General features: G+C 42.9%; 2 protein-coding genes across 3 annotated transcripts in view; both read right to left on the reverse strand.

The window, feature by feature from the left end:
• mical3a (microtubule associated monooxygenase, calponin and LIM domain containing 3a) overlaps positions 1-14,100 on the reverse strand; it is a 103,575-nt gene extending 89,475 nt beyond the window's left edge. The window contains exon 1 of the mRNA XM_061036723.1: positions 13,951-14,100. The gene's annotated coding sequence lies outside the window, so the exon portion shown is untranslated. The remainder of the gene's footprint in view (positions 1-13,950) is intronic.
• A 2,430-nt stretch (positions 14,101-16,530) lies between these two features.
• si:ch211-1e14.1 (UPF0606 protein KIAA1549) overlaps positions 16,531-22,882 on the reverse strand; it is a 49,516-nt gene continuing 43,164 nt past the window's right edge. For both annotated transcript variants that reach the window (XM_061036734.1, XM_061036735.1), the window contains 2 exons: positions 21,648-21,802; positions 16,531-20,978 (listed from right to left, as the gene is read on the reverse strand). In XM_061036734.1, the coding sequence (XP_060892717.1) occupies positions 20,739-20,978; positions 21,648-21,802 (395 nt within the window). In that variant the 3' untranslated portion in view covers positions 16,531-20,738. The remainder of the gene's footprint in view (positions 20,979-21,647; positions 21,803-22,882) is intronic.

Raw genomic sequence — 22,882 nt, forward strand, 5'->3', positions numbered from 1 at the left:
CATACAGCTTTATGGCGCTAGTTCACGGTATTGTGGGCGTAATGGCTGACACTTAGGCTACTCTCACACTGCAGCCAAAAGTAACATGAATCTTATCTTTTTTGCTCCTCTGTGATTCAGATCTGATTTTTTTTAGACAGTGTGAACAGCACAAGTCAAGTAGAATGTGATCTCTTCAACTCAGATTTAAGTCACTTTCATATGTGGATTCCCACATTTAAAAAGCAATGTGAACAGCCAAACAAACAAATCAGATCAAAGCAAGCTGGTTTACTTCTGACTAGCATTAATATATATATTATTTTTTTTAAAGAGTTAAAAACTGATGGCATTATGTTAAAGGTCACATATTCTCCTCCTTTTCAACCAGTTTAAATAAGTCTCAGAGCTCCTCAAAACATGTGTGTGAAGTTTCTTGTTTTAAATCCACTCTGATCCTGTATTTGATCATGTCTATAAACCCCTCTATTTCAGCCCTGCTCAGAACAGACTGTTTCTGTGTCTGTACCTTTAAATATGTAAATGAGCTGTCTGACCACGCCCCTCTCTGGAAGGGCTTGGGTGTCTTGGTCTTTCTCGCTCCATGTCCTATTGTTTATGTTGAGAAGGCAGACTCAGAGGACAGAACAAACATCTAGCTGAGGGAGTGTCACCCACCTGGGGGAGGGGTTACTGCCCTTTGTGATGTCATGAAGGGAAAATCTCCAAACGGCCTGTTTGAGCACACTTTGTCTGAAAAGTGGAGCAGGCAGAAGACGGAGAGAGGATGGACTTTCCTCATCATTGGGGGGTTTGTAGACAGACTAGAGACACATATTAGTGTTATAGAAACATGAAGTGGATTTTGCACAACATGTCACCTAAATAGTGTTGATCATACACTGCCTCTGTGTGCAGTAGTAGTCCTGCATAGTGCAAGGTAAAGGTGTATCCAGATGTAAAGTATAGATCTTAATGAATAATAACTTCTCAGGCTGCAACACAGCAAAGAAAGGATGAAAAGAAAGACTCCTGTTCCAAACCATCCTCCTCTTTTTCCCACTGCTCCACTCTCTAAATTCTCATACTCCTTCTTATCAAACCAGATCTCTGCCCTCTGTGTCGACAGAAAAGAGCAAACAGGCAACTATCGACTGCAGCTGTTTAAATATTGTGACATGTGATCAGTGGCTGGCACAAAGAGCGCTTGTAATGAGCGACTGGGACACAAAGACGGGGAGAACTGGGAGCTCGTCTCTGCAGCCATGGCCCCCACCTCTCCACCAAAAATACTCGGTGTTGTAATTATTGTGTTTTCTGCTGTACTTCCTGCACAGCAGTCGGCAGTCACACATACAGAAACTCTGCACACGCTCAGTGTCTCTGACGCGTCTTTACGGCTCACAATCATGAAAAGCAAACATGGCAATCAGGGAGTCAGCAGGGAAACATTATCTACATAAACCATGACACTGGGAGGTGATTTTAAACATAAATCTTATCGAAGAAAGGCCTAACCAAACAGTTGAATGTCTTATCTTCTGAAAGAACACAACTGCTTTTGTTCTACTGGTGCTCCTCCTTTGATTCTCCTTTACAGGATGTTCACTCATCCCACCGCCAAACGTTGTGATCAGTCCACTTTGTAGCTTCAGTCTCCACCAAAGACAGGATCAACCGAACAAAGCCTCCGTCTCGATGCCCACAGACACTTTTTTAATAGTCAGACATTGTGTCTTTCCTCTCATCCCCTGCAACTGATACCACAGAGGTCTGAGGGGATTATCTGAGGCTAAAGGATAGAAGCATTTAACTCATCACTGAGAGAAAGATAGTCTGATGAGCAGTGAAGGTTTTAGGGCTGAAGAGACCTTGAAAAAGCCCCAACAGAAAGTCAACGTCATGAGAAAAAAAAACATCTACTTGTCATAACAAGACAGACCTGACCTCTAGGAAGCAAAGGTCTAATCAATGCTAAACCTGCATTCAAGTTCTCTTCAGCTGCTCCTCCGAGGCCTTCAGTTCAAAAGTTTCTCTTCTGATTTCAGAGTGCTCAGCAGCATTTAAAGGGGACATATAATGAAAAATCCACTTCTACAGTGTGTTTGGGTAACCTGAGTGTCTACAGACCCACAAAATGTGAAATAAACCCATCCAGTGCTTTGTTTGTGGTCTGCACAAGTCTTACAACACAGAGAAAAATGCTCTGTTTCAAATGTGCTCTCCTTGTGATGTCACAGTGGGATCCTGGCGAAAAAATCCCCTCCCCTCTCCTGGTATCTCCACCCATAGACTCCACCCCCAGCCTAGAGAAAAACTTCTGCGCAGGTCTGCCATTTTTACTCTCGCTAGCAAAGGACTGACGTCTACCAGGAAAACTCAGGAGGGGGGGGCTCATTGCATTTAAAGAGACACACACACCAAAACGGAGCGTTCTGAGAGAGCTGGTTTATACAGGGTCACAAACCTCCTCTGGTGCTTGATTCATGTTATATTTTGACCAAACCACAGCACAGATGTTTCATTTAGACCACAGGGGATTGTTTGAAGATAAGAAATGGGGTATAATATGTCCTTTTTAAGTCAAGAGGAAACAACCTGGATGCAGAGATAAGGGCTTGTGTCCACAGACAGCATTTCTCAACATGTTTTTTTATGCAACATCAACCATCATCAAGAGAAAAACCCGAAACTGTTCTTCGTGGAGCTTTATGTGTTGAGCTCACACATTGCAAACATCATCACACCCTAATGTACATTATCTAACGGTGTAATGAAAAACAGACCAGCAGAGAAAGCTTTTCAGTCACAGCCGAAGAGAAAAGAGAATCACGTCAGAGTGCAGCTATTCTGATGATCCCAGAGCGGAGGCATGACCTCACTGAGGCCGCCTCGTACGGCATGTGTCACGTCCGCTTTTCTTCTCAGCATGATGAGGCTCCGCAGACTTGGATTCTCATGGGACATGAAGGTATGAAATAATTCTTTGATCCGAGAGGCCTCTCTGGCACAGTTCAGTTCAGTTCAGTTCAGTGCTGCAGCATGCCTGGTTACATAAATTCTTAGCAAGCTGTGTGAGGCAAATTGAGCATGTTAGTCGTGTATTGTAAATGGTCATTAACACCTCATAGAGAAATACATGTAGGCCTCATGTTCAGCATCTTCCCAAATAACTCTCTCAGTAAAGATTTGTTTGGATACACCCTGCTGTCAAAGTGCATCCTTGTACCATTTGAGTTAAGCGTAGGAAACACAAGGACTTACACAAACAACATGCAAAGAAGGAAGAGACGTAGCCAAAACTGATCTGACAGTCATTATATCTGTATCTAATACTATTGTCATGACCCGGCTTTTAAGACCTGACAGGGAAATATATGGAAATATATGCGCGGCTGTGTCTCAGTTGGTAGAGTCGTCGTCTCTCACTTAATCCCAAATTTCTCCCGCTGCTTCATCGGCTACGTATGAAGCGTATGATGGGGGTCACATGGGGCCTCCTTAGGGAGGATTCCTACTGTCATTGCAAAATTAGCACATTTTGGGCTACTGGTTTGGCTTAAGTTTTTCAGCCCTCAGGGGCCCCCTACCGGTCTGGGGCCTGCAGCAGTTGCCAGTTGCCTCAAGCAGCGCCTCTGTTCTCGCAGTAACAACTTTTCATAATGAGAAAAAAAAATTAAGGTTTCTATTATCTTTTAACTGTCGACTCTGGGGATTCTGCCTTTTTAGTACTTTTAGACTTATCAGTTGCTTTTGACACCATAGACCACACAATTCTTTTATCACGTTTAGAAAACTGCGTAGAAATAAAAAAACACAGCACTCAAGTGGTTTCAGTCATACCTGTCTGATAGGACCTTCTCTGTCCACCTAGGGGACTATTCATCAGAGACAGCCCCACTTACGTGTGGTGTCCCACAAGGGTCTGTGTTAGGCCCAATCCTGTTCTCATTATACATGCTACCACTGGGATCAATTTTTGCAAAATACAATATATCTTTTCACTTTTTTGCTGATGATGTACAGGTCTACATGCCTTTGAAATGCAAGAGTTCACCACAACCCTTACTCGACTGCCTTAAAGACATTGAAACCTGGATGACCCTAAACTTCCTCAAACTCAATCCCAATAAGACAGAGGTCATTGTGTTTGGAGAACCTGGTGCTGTAGAAACGTTTGGTCCTCTTGCTGTTAATATGAAAAAATATGAAAAAATGCTTTTACGTGTCTTTATGATGTTTTGGATGTAATGTTTTGCCTAATTTACTGTACAGCACTTTGGTCCGCCTCGGCTGTTATAAATGTGCTATATAAATAGAGTTGACTTGACTTGACTTGACTATCTTTAAAAAAAAAAACACAACAACGTCTGAATTAGAAAAGTGATTTAAATGAGTTTGATTGTTTACCTCATAACACTGATTGTTTTAAGTTGTTATTCTTCCCCTATCAAAGAGCATCTCCTCTGGCATGCATCTGGATTGAACACAAGACGTCATAATGACAGTGTATATGTCCTACACGCTGGATGTCACCCAAAAGAAAAACACTCATCCCAGCCTGAGCAGGCATCCCATAATTTAGTCATCTAATGGCGTGGGGCAGAAAGTCGGGTATCTCTAAATCCTGCAGTCAGCCTCACTGTGGTGTGATTTAACGGGTTGCTGTGGTAACATAGCACTCTGGTACAGTGTGCCTGTCAGCAGCTTGTCTCCATGTGGCTGTTTTTACAGGAGCTGTGACAGCACAGGGCTGAATATATACTGTTTAATAGCATGTCTGCACACTTCAACACTAAACACAAGCTATTCTAGACATGCATGGGTTTATAAAAACACTCCATTTCTGGAATTACAGAGACACAAGTAAGTCAGTATGTATGGCTACATATTGCTTGACACCTCGGTTTACTGAATGACTAGTTTGTATCCTGAAGTCCCATCTGGAGGAATTTGGTTTGGTTCACTTTGGTGCCCACCGAAGGTCTCTGAGTGCAACTGCAGTGGCGTGAGACAGTGCTGCTATGCCTCCTCCTCTAGACCAAGTACATCTGTTGACAATCAGAAGGTGCAGAGCCAGAGGAGATGTTGTAAGAAGCTGAAGAACTCAGTCCACTGACAAGGAAAAGTAATTGTACAGGATTTTGCACAATTATGACTCTGCTAGTGCCTGTTATTGCAAACTGTTTGCATAGGTATGTGTATTCAACCATTACCATGACGTCACGCTGTGGCTAAATGGCTTCCTTGGAGAGTGTCTAATATAGTAATATTTTAGTAGGTTTATTTGTGGGTAAAATTGAGTCTGACCCTGTCACTTTTGGGGCAGCTTTGGGGCAGCATAGAGGTCTTTGATGCCGTGCGTAATTCAGTCGACCCAGATGTCCCGTAATGTGCGGCCAAGCTGAATTGATGTGCTTGTGTTTCTGTATTTCAAAGAACAAAGTAAAATAATAATTATAAAAGCCATGCACGCTTGGAAGTTTTGTGTGCAACACACAGACTAACCTTACGTTGAAATAGGTTCTGAATAATATCTGCAGGGATGTGGGGTACCCTGACCCTCTGCTTCCTGCTCTGTCACTCTCTCTCTTCCTCTTCATTGTATTAAACCGTGCCAAGACGGGCTAACTGGTTTCTTTTCAAACTGAAGGCTGCTGTGTGAACTAGAGCCGTAAAGCCGCACGCACTTGTTGCAAGATGACCTTAGCCCGCTCCCAAAGTTACAAAGTGCTGTGGACGCCATTCTCCCTGTTGAAAAGTTATTCTGCTTTTAAATTGACCTCTGAAAGTACGATTTTAAACTTTAAAGGTTACATAGTGTCACCTTAGGCTGGAGGAGTCACTGCTTGTCTGAGCTTTACTCATTCTAACCACAAATCCTCAGTACCTCTCTGAACTCCTGCACATCAACACACCCATCTGCACTCTCAGGTCTTCTTCTTCCATTCAGCTCATATGGTCCAGGGCCTTCAGCCGCCCCCCCCCCCCCATTATAATAAAGCATTTTGAAATTAAACATGAGGATGGGAGTCTCTCTTATGAGCTCAACAGTGTTCATAAAAGTGCTTCATGTTACGATGGGTCCCACACAAAGATCAACAGTAGCTCGGACAGAGATTTTTTAGTGAGGGGTTAAAACTTCAGAACCATTACAGGAAGCGCAGACACCGGTCAAACAAAGAGGAGCAGACAGCTGAGAGCTGTAGCCTGAAATGAACCCTCGCTCCCCCTGCGGAGGAAAGAATCCACTGAAGCTGAGAATAAAAACCAGAGTCCGACCACACCCAGAGTGAGCAGCCACACTGAGCAGGACTGTACACAGAATACATCCAAAAGGGGAAGATTCCCACAATCCATGTGGCACGTTGGCCGCAGCCCAACCGCTTCAAGGACAGAGACGATGGATTATATAAAAACGGCAGGAACTTTACAGTCTGCACAATCCCACAGAGTTCTGCTCTCTCCCTCTCACACACACACACACACACACACACACACACACACACACACACACACACACACACACACACACACACACACACTGTCTGTCCCTCTGGAGTTCAACCTGCATGAGTGCCCCGCTGGAATCTACAACACGCCGTCACACAGGCTTTCTTCATCACTACAGTCGACTCTTTCACAGCAGCACTGTCCCCTGCGATGGTTACGTATGAGTCAACCAGTTGCATTGTGTCATTTCCTTTGGTTGCTAGGTTACATCAGTGTTTGTTTTCGTTCTGGTGTGATAAAGAAACCAAGTCCAAGATGAGAAGAAAAAGGACCTAAAGCCCTTGGATGGTTAAAATAAACATTGACTTAATAAAATAGTTTTTATAGTGATGCATATCTGAAATGAATTACATCAAAGGAAACAAACGAGCGGGTCATGTGGCTGTAGGAGCACCGCTTGACAATCTGCTAATATGAACTTTACTTTTATTTGTCTCTAATGTAATAAAGCTACAAGGTCACCTTATTTATCACGTTATTGTCCGTTTAAATGGGCTCACGTCTATCTTATTTCTGAGTTTACAAGTACAGAGACTTTCTTCATATAATACATGTTTACTTTATTGTTGTAGATGTCTCCACTGTATACATGATTCCTCTTTATATAAAACAGTATAATATGTGATACAAATGTATTATAATTCATTGAATAAGAACAAAGGAAAAGTAAATCGACGGGAGTAAATTGAGGATTAAGTGTCCTCCCCAAGGACACATCGGACATGTGGCTGCAGGAGCTGGGGATCAAACCCCCGACCTTCAGGTTGAGAGACGACCAACTCTACCAACTGAGACACAGCCGCCAAGTACAGAGGCTAACGCCCCCCTCACAGTGGCCGTGGGTTCAAATCTGAACTCTGAGCTTTGCTGCATGTCATCCCCCACTCTCAGAAATAAATGTCCAAACATATATTTAAACTCTGTTCAAAGCAAAATCTGAATTTAGTCTCTTAACACACTTTGTATGTTTTAAAAAGTTGCAGTAGTCATGTGAGAACTTTGTTGAGACTGTTAGAAAGTTTGTCATCACTTTTACGTTCAGGATTTTTTTTAGGGTGGGGTCAAATTGGGGGCTTGATGACACACTGGTGATCCTAAACATAATCTCGCCCCCCTATCTCTACAACGATAAAAAAGCAATGAGCGCTTTAGCATCCTCGGCTCTCTTGCTTGATTGAGAGTTACAACAAGTTTCAACAGTACAGTCTGCAGTTTTGCTCGCTTTCATTCTGCAAGTCCATCTTCCCTTGGTCGTAGTAACCTGAATTGAACATTTTTGACAGTTGAGAGAGGCGTGTCATTCCCACAAGTGGGCGTGGTGTTTTCCACATCCAACAGGCAGGACCACAACATCTCAGAGCACAGATCACTGCTACATTTTTCATAAATGCAAAACTTTTAAATACCTGAAACTTTTTCATTTTGAAAATCGGCCTGATGATTAAAATAAGTGTTCTGGTGTATAAAAACCTTAAATAGATGAGCTTTATTGCTTCAGATGGAGGATAAAATAAGTATAAATCTCGCTGTAACTGCAGTATTAGTGCTGAAATCTTTATTTGATATCTTGTGTTTGTTGTGTGACTGACACTCCGACTGTCTGAAAGTTGATCCCGGTGGGATCGAGAAGAAGAACCGAGGAGACAGCTGCTCTGAAGTCTTGAGTCAGGTTTGGAGTCCCTCCCCTCTCTGAGCATGTGTGTGTTGACATGAATCATGTGTCCGAATGTGTGTGGAATCTATTTATGAAGGTTTGACCCCGTGTGTGACCTCATGTCCACACACCCCCTGGCCCGTGTGTGTGATGAAGCGTGTAACTGGCTCCATCTCGCTCCTCTCAGAGTTCAGTGCTGCTGTATCCTGTTTTCTGCCTCTGTGCTCAGAAAGCCTTTGATCTTTACTCCCTGCTGACCCACGTCACATACGAGATCAAACACTATAACATATTCAACGGGACACACATTAAGTATACTTTAATAATGACACAAATCAGACTGAAATATCATAAATTGATTTTCAATACAAGAACCTAAAGGAGCAACCTAGTGTTTAAAATGGGTACTGCAGTCCAAATTTAAAACATTAGAAAGCTGTGGGAGTGTCACCCACCTGGGGGAGGGGTTACTGCCCTTTGTGATGTCATGAAGGGAAAATCTCCAAACGGCCCGTTTGAGCACACATTTTCTGAAAAGTGGAGCAGGCAAAAGATGGAGAGGAAGGACTTTACTCATCATTGGGGGGTTTGTAGACAGACTAGAGACACATATTAGTGTGGTGAAGTCTATTTTGTATAATATGTGACCTTTAAAATATAGTTGTCCTTAATCATGTCCAGCCAGCGGCAGTCTGACAGTAAAGCGTGTAATCCTCTGACCTCTTTCTCACCCACATTTGAAACAGGTGTAAACAGATGACATGAGGACAGCAGACTATACATCTGACAAGACAGAAAGCTATGATAACTGTGTCTTTATATCAGTCCCAGGTGTGATCTAACCCACAGCAGAATACTCTCTGTATGAGAAACAGCACAGCCTCTCAAAAGGAAAACTCTCTCTGCCTGGGTATGTTTCTGTTTCTCTGTTTCACTTTGTTTACCGCACGCTCAATCGCTCTTAAACGAGGCGTCGTATAAGGTCACAGTCATGGTTTTTCTGCTTAATCTAGAAATGTTTGTAAGTCTAAAAACGTCCTGATGCTGTGTGTGTGTGTGTGTGTGTGTGTGTGTGTGTGTGTGTGTGTGTGTGTGTGTGTGTGTGTGTGTGTGTGTGTGTGTGTGTGTGTATTTAGTCTGGAGTGATCTGGTGCCCACATGTTCCCAGTGAGCATACAGCTCATATTCAAACATCAGGACGGTATTAGATCCAAATAGAAGCATGTTTATGTCAGACTCAGATCATTGTCAGTTGTTTACATGTTAAAAACAAAAGAACACAAGATATCTTTTGAAGATCTATTTTGTTTTCTGTTAAATTTGATAGGGGTCTTCATCTTCATGCCAGGACTACTGCGACTCACTGTACACCCGCCTCAGTCAAAAATCAATCCAGCTTTACCATTTTTATACCATGAATCTACTTCATTTTGAACTTGAGCTTGTATATTTATTTTCTAGTTTTCTGACTATTCAAATTGCTTTTACACTACAGGTCACACCTACACATTCACACACTGATGGCAGAGGCTGCTACAGCATGTGAAAGTGTAAAGTGACCATCAGAAGAAACTAACACGAACCCCTGACCTTCCGATTGAGAGACGACCGACTCTACCAACTGAGCCACAGATGTCCAATGCACCATAACCACCTTTTGCTTATTATTTGGTCTTCATGCATCATGAGCACTTCACTTCTTTTTATATCCATTTTTTTGCAGTATTGCACTATTATCACTTTATACACTCAGTATTTGTATACTTGCATAGAGCTCTGATTACATTTGTCTCCTTCAGTTGGTCCAATCACTGTCCACTTATATCATTAGTCTACTTTATCTATTCTGTATTTAATTTAATTTCTGAAGGACATGGGGGTTCATAGGCAAGCTATCAAAGCTCTCTCCAGTGCAGCTGAACAGGCTAGTCGTTGGCTCTGGCTCAAGAGGAGAGATACTACCTGGACCTCAAAACAGCAGGGTGAGAAGAGGGGGGTAAAGCAGAGGAGGGGGGCACACCTGGGACACCAGATGTTGCAGATGAGCCCTCTGGAGGTGTTGAGGGCCTGTCATCGAAACACCTAGGAAGGAGGGTTCCCACCTGATGACCCCCCCGGAAACCCTCAGCAGGCATGATCATCCCCACTCATCATCTCAGGTTAAATGGTTACAAGGGATTGTATCACCTATTCTTAAAATAGAACTAAATGTTTAGTCTATATATTTTTCTACTTTGTCTTTGCTCCATAAAAAGATTGGGCGAGGTGTTTCTATAGGTGCTTTGGATCCTGTGGTTGTTCCATGGGTGACAGCAGAAACAGACACACGTTCTCAGATTATTTATAGAACAGTGTTCGTTTAGTCACTGCAGCCTTTCCACATCATCAGCTCTGCAGGGATCATATTAATCATACTCTGTGCCCCAGCTGTTTAAAACACCGTCCAGACAACATTTTCCTAGCTAAGAGGCTAGAAGACAAATAACTAAAAAGTGGTGTCCATAAACACCAGTCAGACCAGATAAAAACACCCTGCAGAGTCCATCTGCTGACCAAAACAAAGCTTTTCAAGGGAAATAGCTTAACAGGATTATCTGCTGATTATCGTCCTGACAGATCTCCAACAAAACACTAAATCTGAAGCTCTATGAAGCATAAAACACGTGCAAAGACTGTCTTTCCTGGAGATTAACAGGAAAGTATAATGCCATTTTAATGATGGATGCACATGCACACTCCCACTCTTCCTCTATGGCTTTGTGGCATTTTTCCCAATCACTCCATTTTACTATGTTGACACACTTTTCTACCTCCTCTAAATCAATGTAGGAGATACCTACTAGAGGAAATTATTTCAAAGTGTTGCATTGTGGGGCAGGAAACTGTAAATGCACCGGATGATTTGTCTGACTGCACATGCTTCACTGCTCTTCCCTGTTCACAGCGGCCGGTCCGGTCAGAGCTGCATTTCGCTGACTGATCTGAAAGCGTGCAGCGTCTGCAGCAGCAGTGCAGAGACATCAGAGTCTGCCAGCAGAGATTAACGCTGTCAGACTTCAGCTGTGTCAGACCGAGTAGATCTACAGAAAGTACAACAAATTCACTAAACTACACAAGAAGCACCTTTAGTGATGGTAAGATACTCTATAAATATACTTTACAAGAATGTTCATTCCCAAGAGGGTTATTGTTTAGTTATCCAGAATGATTCAAAGTTAAAATAAGCTGACACAATTACAAGCACATTTTTTGTAAAGATTTTGCACATTGATGCAACATAACCAAAAGATATAAATAACATTGTTATGCAGTAAAGCATACAGCACGATTATTAGTTTAAGTTTGATAAAATAAGTGACATTTAACACTGAATCTAAACATAAAATGTGAAATGGTGCTTGTGATTGAAAAGTAATTTAATGACCGTTACTCCGCTGGTCATATATGCTAACCATGTGCTAAAGTACAAGCATGCACACATCTGTATATCATCATTTTGTGCAATAGGGCTATGTGCAATGACGCCTGCATTTCTGCACTTGACCTCCTGTCTCCTGAGCTGTTCATGCACTTTAACTCTGACAGCAACTTTTATTGTTAAATGTGTCTTTGTCATCTGGTGTACACTCTATGTTGCTGTTTGATTTCTGCTTGTTGTTGTGCTACCTGTGTTTTATGTACATCAGTATTCATGTGTAACCAGGCGGGGCTGGTGCTGCCCTACTTGCTGCTGCTGCTGCTGCTGCATGACACAAAACTATATTTTCTTTGAGGTTAGAACCAAAAGGAGCTTCTTGCTCTGCACCGTCACAATGCAGAGTGGACTACAGATGTTTATCTGAGAAATGTGCACTCTTCTTCACTGTTGATCATGTCAGATATCACCAATGATTTTTGCAGAAAAACAAGCTTAAAAAAAAAACCAGAAAATATCAATTATTGTTATTATTATGTGTCAAGAAAGCGCTGTGTTATACTTTTGAACATAGAGAGCACAGTTCAAATTACTGTTGTGTGAAAGCATACCTGTCCGATTCTGAGTTGCTTCGCATAGATTGGGATTGGATCATACCTTTGTCTAATAGATTCAAATCCATGTAACGCTCCCCCTCACCTCTCCTCAAACACAACAATCATGTTCAAAGTGGACAGCAGAGCGGCTGTGGAAGGATCCAGGCAGCAGCTGACAGCAGGATCAACATCTGAAGTTGGAGGGGGGCAGCTGACGAGCGAACAGGCTCTCTCTTATGAATGACAGCTATTCACCCCCCCCCCCCCCCCCCCCCCCCCCCCCCAGCACCCACCCTCTACCGAACATCACGAGCCCTGCCTCCTACTCAGCACAATGCAGCACAGTATCACATTGTGTGTGTCGTCTGATACAGTAGAGCCTGGTGGGGAGCAGAGAGAGAGAGGGAGGGGATAACCTGCGCGATGACCTTGATAACACAAATCGTTACACTGGCAAAGAGTTTGTTCAAGCGCGAGTTACCTGAGCTGACACTCTGCACTGTGATGCTGCAGTGCAACGAGCCACTTTTGGTTCTGCCCTCAAAGAAAATATATTTTTGTGTCATGCAGCAGCAGCAGCAAGTAGGGCAGCACCAGCCACTGGCAAAAAAACACATTACACTTTAACGTTCTCTTAACCTTCACTCCTTCCTTCTATAGCTGCCTGTTCATCTGTTGTGAAATCAGAGGATGCCGGGGGTCCACGCCTCCTCTCTGCTACGTCAGCTGCATCTGCTTGTGACACACACATGTTCATAAAATCAAACCTTTACCCCACAGCCTTTCATTTCTGCACCTCCAGCCTCCCACAGCCCTGCCTCCTCCTCTTGCTGTGTTTCCTGACGCCAGTGTCAGACAGAGAAATGAGAAAATGACCCAATTACAGAGTGAAGATAACCTGCACCGAGGGGGCAAGTGGAGAGGGAAAGAGTGGGGGGGGGGACTGAGGATTATGCTGCAGTTAGACAGCAAAAGAAGCTGCATTGACATCGACCAAATCAAGAGATGCAATATGTTGAGATATGTGTTTGTGTGTCTTTAAACCGATGCTTCTCCTTTACCCTGCAAACATTCCCACTGTACATGTGACACTGAGAGTGAAAACAGTGACATCTCTCGGTGACAGTGACATCACTTGGCACTCAGCTGCGTGCTGCAGGAGATGTCTGCACGGCTGCTGCAGTGTTTCTGTTTGCCAACCAACACTGCTGCAGTCGTTTCACAGGAAGCAGCTGTGATGCCACAGAGCCTTGCATGGTACATATTAAAAAAAAACAATGCTGGTAAACAAGGAGGATGAGGAGGACCACTTCCTTCCACTGCTCCCAGATTTACAGCTGTAAGAGACGCCGGCGTAGGACGTCGCTGAAGCACTTGCTCACTAATTGTCATCATCAAACTGCAGGAATGTTTGTTTCTGACAGGCAGCTGGAGGAACAACATGTGCTGCCGTGACCAAGTGTACACACCCACAGCACATACTAAACATACAGCACACACACACACACGCACACACACACATCAACAACTGAGTGTCACAAGCAAAGTCAGCACAAATAGAGCTCTGTTAAAAAAACAAACAGTGAGGAGAAACATCTTGTCCGTCCCTGTTGAGAAACTTCTACTGCATCCATACGTTCCTGAGATGTGACTCTTGGCAGACTTACTGCCACACAAACTACACAGACACCTGACACACACACACACACACACACACACACACACACACACACACACACATATATAGCTACAAACAATCATGGTGATAGTCAAGCTGATAGCAGTCTACTCACATAGGGCTTCTGGTTTCTGTGCTGAGATCAGTTAAAAAGAAAAAAGGCAGAAAAAAAAATCCTCTTTGCTCTTCTGTCAGAGGGGTTTTGTTTCACACTTGACCTCCTCCCATGCTCGTCTCTCAGCAGCAGACTGATAAACACTCTACAGTGGATGAAGACAGAAGAGAGAGAATCTGCAGTGCTGGAACTCTGTCAGTATGCTAATGTCTGGATCTGCTCTGTTTCTCTCCTCCCTCCCTCAGAGTTTTCTCCAAGGTCAGTGGGTAGAACTTCCCATTTGACTCCTCCCTTAGTGGACAATCACCCCCCCCCCCCCCCCCCCCAGATACCCTCCTACAGGCTGGGTAGTAATTACCGTCATGATCCAGATTAACTCCTGGGTGTGCTCTTGTAGTGCTGCGCCGGGCTGGACTCAGCTTTCTGAGCCGGGACGGGACGACACACAGACAGGATTACTATGTCAGTGTGTGTGTGTTCATGTGTGTGTGTGAGGAGGGTTTATAGACCCTACAAGGAGGGCCAGGGGCAGCCAGACAGGGACGGGATGGGACACTCTTAAGCCGGGACGAGAAGGAGACAGAATGAAATACTGAGCTAACACAGCATGAATATTACGACAGAAATCTACAACTACAAAGACAGATACATGATGGGAGGTCAAAGAGTATCTCTGGACTCCAGAGCGCGACAATCAGTGACAGAAAAAGAAGAAAAAATATTTATATATATTTAACAGAAATGGAAGATGGTCGCTGAAAGGTGACAGCTTTCTGCCTAGATTCTTGCTCACTTTAAAGTTAATTTTCTTTAGTGCATGGAAACAAACCAGATGTTTTACTCAAGTGCTACACCAATACCAGCAGGTTGTGAAAACATCACTTCCTGCTGTGACACTTAGAGTGTGTGAACTGTCTGATACTGTGCGCAGTCCGACCCCTGCAGAGTCAGTTGAGGAGATTTGCTGACTGTTCAGCTGCTTCCCTCGGTGGCTTTAGATCCTGTGATGGGATTAGAGGGGGAGAAGCGTCTGATGGGATGAGACTGAACTCAATACAAGAGCAGCAAGTACTTCTTTACCTGAAGGCGAAGTGACACCATGCTGAGCCACAGCCAATCCAATTCAGAGTGGAAGAAACGCTGCTTTCCACTCGGTTAATAAATATTTCATCTTACTTTTTAGTTCATGTGAAAAGGAACAAATCTGTCTTGGATTACTTCAAAAGAGGCGCTGATTCTTCATGTTGTTGTCCTGCACAGAAAACAAACACTCCTTGTTATTGTTTGTGACCTGTTCACAAGTCCTCCATTAAAGGAGAGAGTTATTTTAACAACTCCTTTTCAGACGGTCCCAGAACACCCATGGGAACTGATTACATCATCTGCAGACTTTGTGGTTTAGACGGAGGATTTAGTTTGCTTTTAGTATACTGACCCCTTGTGGTTGTCTGTAGTAAGTACAACACCTGCACTGCTTTTCAAATTAAATAAATGACAGCAGATCATAACCTTTATAGCTTTTAAACTCCAGTCTCACATTCAGGATGGGGTTGAATGAAGGTAGAAGCTGCTGCTGTTTGGTCTACTGATGGAAAGGTGATATGCAGGAACTACAAATGGCATCCACTCCATCCATTATCTATACCACTCAGCTGACATTGGACGAGAGCGAGGGTACATCCTGGACTTGTCGCTAGTCAATCACAGGGCTGACATGTAGGCCCGTTTGGTGTGAAATGTATTAAGTTTCTCTTTTTCTTGGAATTAATGTCTGTAAAAAGGATGGTTAGAGATTTAGTTATAAAGGTCATCCAGACAATGATTCATGTTTATCAAAATGTATAAATACACAGTAGGTGAAAAATGTGAGGACGATGATTTTGTGTTCTTTTGCAGATTGTCTGTGAAATGGATGGCCATTTATTTTTTCCTCTTCTGTATGAACTTTAACTCTACTAGAGGAGCTGGTCTTGCTATTTGTCTTTGTTTATTTGTTATATTGTTGTGTGTATGAATGGATGTGTTGGACCCCAGGAAGAATAGCCGATGTGTATACTGGTGCTAATGGGGATCCTAATAAAGAAATAACGAAATTCCAATCAGGTCAACAATCTACCTAACAAGAATGTCTTTGGACTGTGGGAAGGAGCTGGAATAACAGCAGGGAACCCACGCATGCACGGGGAGAACATGCAAACTCCACACAGAGAGGTTCTTGTCCAACGTGGGATTTGGACAAGGAACCTTTTTGCTGTGAGGCGACAGCGCTGTGCAGGGACTAAAAAATGGCATTTACTCCATCCATTATCTATATTGCTTGTCCAGGGTAATGCGGGCTGGAGCCTATCCCAGCTGACATTGGACACTGGAAGAGAGGCGGGTTACTCCCCGGACTTGTCACTAGACTGTGGGAGGAAGCCGGAGTATCTGGGGGGAAACCCACACATGAACGGTGAGAACTCCCCACAGAAAGGCTCTGTCTGCCCCCGTGCAACGCTCAAAAATTGAAACAACAAGTGTCATTGAACACATCAGTTTGTACCAGAGCTTATGTTAATAAACTAAGAATCCGGTTACAAATGTAGAGACAACTTCTTTTGTATTTCAAGGATTTTCTTTGAACAGCATGCGCAAAAAACCAACAAAACATAAAGAAATACAATAATTAAACATGCAACATCAATGAAACAGAAAGTTGGGCCAGCCAACAAATAATTTTCACCAAATGCAAAACATATAAAATCATTGATCACAACACAAAAAAACACATTCAAAAGGAAGTTTGGGATGAACAAACGTGGGGTTGGTGGTTGTTACAGTACATGACCAGCAGATGGAGGCATACAGTGTGAGAGTGTAAACATGGACAATTCAAACACAGCTTCATACAATAACCATGTGTGATCACTGTTTCATTTCAGCTCCTAAAGCAACAAAAGATCTAGTTTATGTAAATTTAAAAAAATGACTGCTTATTGTTGTTATTCAGACCAGGAATCACAATATTTGATCCTCAGTGACACACAGAAAACTACTAGAAGTAATTCAAATGTTCAAGGTTACTGTGAAAGGAAGTGCTGTAGTGAAACCAAACGAGACATGCCAAAGACCAGAGTACCCTGAAACCAAGACTAGACCAAGACATTTAGGGATCGAGGCCGAGTCAAGACCAAGGCAGGACGAGACCGAGACAAGAGCAAGAGCATAAACATCACTGAAAAATCATCATCTAGTGAGCAGCGGGCGTGTCACTTGCTTCATGAATGAATTAAAGTTTCTGTATTCTTTGAGAAGGGGGCGTTTTCCTCTGAATCAAAGTTATGATGTGGAAAAATAGAAATCAGAGGTGGTCTTGATCGGTCTCAATTTAAAATCCAGTCCGCCCAGTCTGAGACAGATTTCGATTCCGAGACGAGACCTTCAAAAAGTGGTCTCGAGACCGGTCTTGTATTTCGAGTAATACAACACTACTGAAAGGCACATGACGCTGCCAAACAAATTAAAACAAATGTAGATGTGTAGTGATGATGTATAAGCCGCCACATCAGACTGGCAGACACACTGCAGACGCATGTTTTCAGTCCCTGCTTTTGAAATCCATAATTTCCATCTTTTATTTCAGTTAGATAAAATATAACTTCAGGCCCCGAAACGTCACAACATATGGAAGGGGGAGAGGGGGAACCTAAAAGCACGATGACTAAGAGACGTTTGAAGGGGAAAAAAATCACATGAGGTAAGGTAGATCAGAAAAAGGTCCAGAGCACAGAAACAAGATGGCTGTAGTAAACCATAAATTACAATACAGTACACTTTTTTTTAACCCCTCCTGTGCTGATAAAAAGGCAAACAACATGTTTGAATACTGCATGAGACAGAGATGGTGTTAGTTATTAATACAGGTCAATGCTAAACAGAATACTAATCTGTAGGACTTTCTACGGGAGCCTTAAGCAGACAAACATCAATATTCATTTACTCACTTTTTTTTTTATAAGTAATAGTTGTTTTCTCAACATCTCAACTTACTTGTCTCGTAATATCAAAACTTGTTTTACTGAGATAAGTTAATTTCTGGAAATCTAAAAAAAAAACGACCGATCATCATGAGAAAACCGTAGCCTGTAAATATTAATGGACGAAGCCATCTGTTCCTGCAGGGGGCTCCAAAGCCTCATCTACAGCAGCCGCCATGATGGAAATCCTGTCTCAGTCTAACTTTCAGTAAACCTAATGACAGGCTGAGAGCTGGAGCTGAGGCGGGTTCTAAGCCTCTTGACGAACCGTTACATCCCGCCCACCTGTCAATCATGTCAGCTACACGCCTAACTATTGACAACACCTATCATAAAATCAAAACGGAGCAATTTTTTCAAAATTCACGTTTGTTTAAAATGGGTACTGCAGGTCAAATTTAAAACATTGTAGAGAGCTGTCTCCCCCCACCCCCTCCTCTCTAGAGTCGATGCTCACTCAGGTTGCCAGTGATGACAATAACTAATCAGATCTATTTGGTTTTTGTGTATCAGGCTGTAATTAAAACATGACCATTTCTTTTTTTCACAATAAACCTCAAGTTAAAACAAACATTTTTTAAATGATTGCTGTGATGCAACGTATACATATATAAAACTTCTAAGTGCCACATGATAAGTACTGAATTACTGGCCTTTTTGGCTGTGGTGTGTATGTGACTTCTGGTGTTCCTGCAGGCAGCCTCAAGTGGACACTCAAAGAACTTCAGGATTTTGCACTTCCGAATCGGCTTTTTTTCAACACCGGAGGTTGCAGCTTGGTGAAAACCAGCGTTGTTATCCCAAGAACAAGATAAATACATTGAGATATTGAGCAAACAACTGTTATTGTACCATAACAATGAGTAAGGTATTTTACCTGCTCTTTCATAAAGCGTCTAGAGATAACATTTGTTATGAATCAATGCTACACAAATAAAGATTGATTGGTTGATTGGCAACAGAAATTTAGTAATTTTTACAGTACATCAGAGTTAAATGAGCAATCAGCATAAGATGTGTAGTGAAGTAAATGATAAAGGTACCTTACTATATGATCAGACATCTGGCTTCTCTGACAACAATGCAGCAGCCAGTATGTCCTCCTTCTAACTTTAGATTCTGGTCCTGAATGCTCTGGATTTGTTTGGACCAGAGAAGGTAGACGGTTTTAAGGCACCCCCCACACGGCTGTTTTGGACGCCCCTCGGTTTGCCAGATATGAGAGCAGTTATCAGGTCAACAGGTGTTACAGTGATGGAAGCGGGCAAGAGAAGTGGTTCAGATAGAAGTGATTGTACCCGACCTAAAAAGCCTCTGCATGTTTCTAATAAGCTCCACGAGCAGAAACGTGCTCAAACTAGGATCAATATTGGAGATGCTTTTGAAAAATGGAGAGAGGTTAGAACACAGAAAGGTTTACAGACCGATGCAGAGCTGGATAAACACTGAAGCTTCAGTGTCCACCACATGGTGACCTGTGTGAGCATCGACTCTAGAGAGGAGGGGGGGGGGGAGACAGCGCTCTACAATGTTTTTAATTTGGACTGCAGTACACATTTGAAACACTAGTTGTCAGAGTTACATACTGCTCCTTTAAATAAAATGTATTGATGCTTACCTGCTTAAGGCTTCTGTAATTTTCCTTCATTAACAGTACTTTGACATGACTTATCTTAACACTGATTTGTCTGTTAGAAATCTCTTCTTGATTGAACTGAGCTGTACAAAGTCGTCTGCAAACAGTGCATCAACGTACAGCAGAACACACTCCATAATGTCAAGTAACACATTTCTGCCTGTAGGTGTAACACCTCCTACTGCTGACGATTGACTTGATTTCAAGGCCATTTTCCCAAGCTTGCTAGCAGTCTGTCAGCTTCTTAGCATAATAAAAAACAAAGACAGTGAATGCAAGCTGTCCACAAATAACAACAAGTAAACGATACTGTAGGAAAAGAGGTCAAAAGATTTAAACTCAGACTAACTCTGTGCTACTGCAGTAAGGAATAGGTAGTGTTTATGAGTGTTATTAGTCTCTAGAAGTGCTCCTCTGTGCCTACCGTCTGACCTATGAGCTCACTGTGGGCTCGTACATTAGACACAGTCAGGTGAACTACATCACAGTGTCAAGGCATAGCATGGCTCATCATGGCAGAGAACAGGAAGTAGCACCTGATGGTGATAATGAGGTTAAGAGTCTGCAATGAAAATAAACAAATACCTGTGTGGTAGTGTCAGTAGCGTTAAAAAAAACAGAGGAGATTATCTAAATGACTTAGAGGGGATTTCATTTGAGGGAAGGCAGCATGAGAACAAAAGTATGACGCAGAGACTCAGTCTGATGGAGTCGGTAGTATCGCAAAGAAGTCCAGAATGTGGCCAGAACTCGGCCTCCCAGGTCCACAATGAGTCCAGACATGCCACATCACGTCGTCTCATATTAAAAGGTCCATCATCTACTGTTCATATTGTCTTTCTTTCCATTGCATTGTCTATGATTTGATTTAACTGTGTAATGTGATTCTGTTCTCTGAACACAAGCTGTCCAGTTTTTAACAAGGGCGCCCCCTGCAGGTAGAAATCTTTGTTAGCCGCCTCTTCACTTCACTTCACTTCAGCAGGACTCTCTCTCTCTCTCTCTCTCTCTCTCTCTCTCTCTCTCTCTGCTGTACCGCCTCAGAGACTTCCATGGGAAGTATTGTGAGCTCAGGTGGGTGAAGCAGGCAGGCAGGGTCAGTGGTACGACTGGTTACAGACTGGAGGCTGAAGCTCTCAGCCGTGGTAGCTGGACACAGCTGCCTGTTTCTGCGAGAGACGCAGCAGCTCCTCCCTGATGGCCTTGATGAGCGAGGCGGAGGAGTGCGTGGGAGGAGATGTATCCAAAGGCGGCGGGGCAGACAGATAGCTCACACTCGAGGTGTCCAGGTGGGCAGGAGGTGCCGAAGGCTCCCTGATGACACTTCTGGGCGTCTGGAAGATAGAGGGGGACGAGTAGTCAGGACAGCCCAGGAACTGAAGGCAGGAAGGAGAAGAAAAAAAGAGGAGAGAGATGAGGAGGAGAAAGCAGAAATATGAAGTGACAGAACTGAAGAGTGTGAGATTAAAGAACTAGTAGAGATTCTCAGAGCAGCATAGAAAGTAAAAGAAAACTTTACCTATGTGTGTAAAAAGGGGAAGAAGCGTAAAGTGGCTTCAATGTTTATTACTGAAAATGTGAAGGACCTTGTTGGTTTTAAATCTGTGTCTTCATTTCCAGGCCAAGGCCCTTTTTTCTGCTGAATTTTATTTCAAGTCTGGTCAAAAATCTATATTTACGGTTTTTATGAATGTACTTAATTTCTGAAAAGTGATGCCACTGAAGCTGTAAGCACATTTTACTAATGCTTTAATGAGTAATTTAAAACAGCAGGGTGTTTGAGGTCCACTGGATAAAAACTATATTGTTCATGTGTAGGGTGGCTCCATTGTTGTCTGAATGGTTTTGGACATCCATGGTGCTTCATGGTTTAGATTAAGATGGTATATGAGGAATAAATACTCTGAAAATACTTATTTATAGGATCAGGTCATGGTTGTTTTGAGTTTTTTTGTGGCATTACTTGACATGCATAACACACTAGGTTTAAATGTGTTACAGAGAAGATCGTAATCTGGTGGAAATAAAATGTGTGATGCACTCACTCCCTCTTTTTCAGGCTCTATCCTGGAGAAATGTTCATCGTGGTAGTGGTTCCAGCCGATCCCTCCATTCTGGCCTGGAGCAGCCCGGAGCCCTGCTGGGTAACCGTTCATCCGACTGGACAATCCCACCTGTGCAAGATGATGGAGCTGGGCACCTGCACACACACACACATACACATACACACACACACACTCATCACATCAGAGCTAACGAACCTGACACTCAATCCTCAGCAGCTCCTGTCATACACTTTGATGCGATCACTCTGCGTCTGAGGAGCACTCTGCATCTGCTGAGCTGCACTCTGTACGCTAAATGCCAGAATCCATTTCTATTAGTGTGAGTCGCATGATGGCAGCAGCATCACTTCAGCTGCTTCAATAATTTAAAAGACAGACGGACTGCCTCGGTCTGACAGGTTTATGGGCTGGAGGTGTGCGTCTGTCTAGCAGAACAGCACAGAGGCCAACATCCAATAAAAAGGTGAATAAAGCTTCAAGATGTACTTAAAAAGATGCTTTATTGTGTCTTAAAATCATTTTTGTTCACAAATATACAACAGTTAATTCTGATTAAGTAATTTGATTGGACTATCTGTATGATTCAGCTCCAGCCTAAAGTCAATTCATGTTAAATAATTAGCATTTGTTGCCTAGATTCTAACAAAACGTTGCACCACAGAGATCGAAATATTTCAGAAAATAACTTTTGAATTAGACTTTTAATTGTGGTGTGTAGACAAACACAAAGTGTTGCAGGACATGTGGGACGCCTAGTGGCTTATGTCGTGCACCCCATGTACAGAGGCCTCATCGCAGCAGCCCGGGGTTTGAATCCGACCTCCGACCTTTGCTGCATGTCATCCCCCCACTCACTTCTTCCAACATTTCCATTTCCTGTCTCTCCTCAGCTGTCCTATCTAAAAAAGGCAAAAAGGCCCAAAAATAACCTGAAGAAGAGAGTATGAAATGTTGAAGTGCTGCTTGAAATCGACTTTAAAGTCTGAGACATAAAATAATCTGTTTCGGCTGATCACTGTTTATTATCATATGCTGTTAATAGATCTGTTGAATTAAATTAATATCACACAGTACGTTGTGCAGTTGACCTGAACTTCAGCAGTTTATGTCGAGTGCTGCAGGTAAAAAAACAGGGTGACTTCAATGAAGCTCTCAGAAGTGGAAATAAGATCAAGAGGACTCAAACTGGATTAGTGGGCGTCAGTTTGTGGCTG

This window comes from Labrus mixtus, chromosome 4, assembly GCF_963584025.1.
Source record: "Labrus mixtus chromosome 4, fLabMix1.1, whole genome shotgun sequence".
In the NCBI taxonomy this organism is placed as follows: Eukaryota; Metazoa; Chordata; class Actinopteri; order Labriformes; family Labridae; genus Labrus; species Labrus mixtus.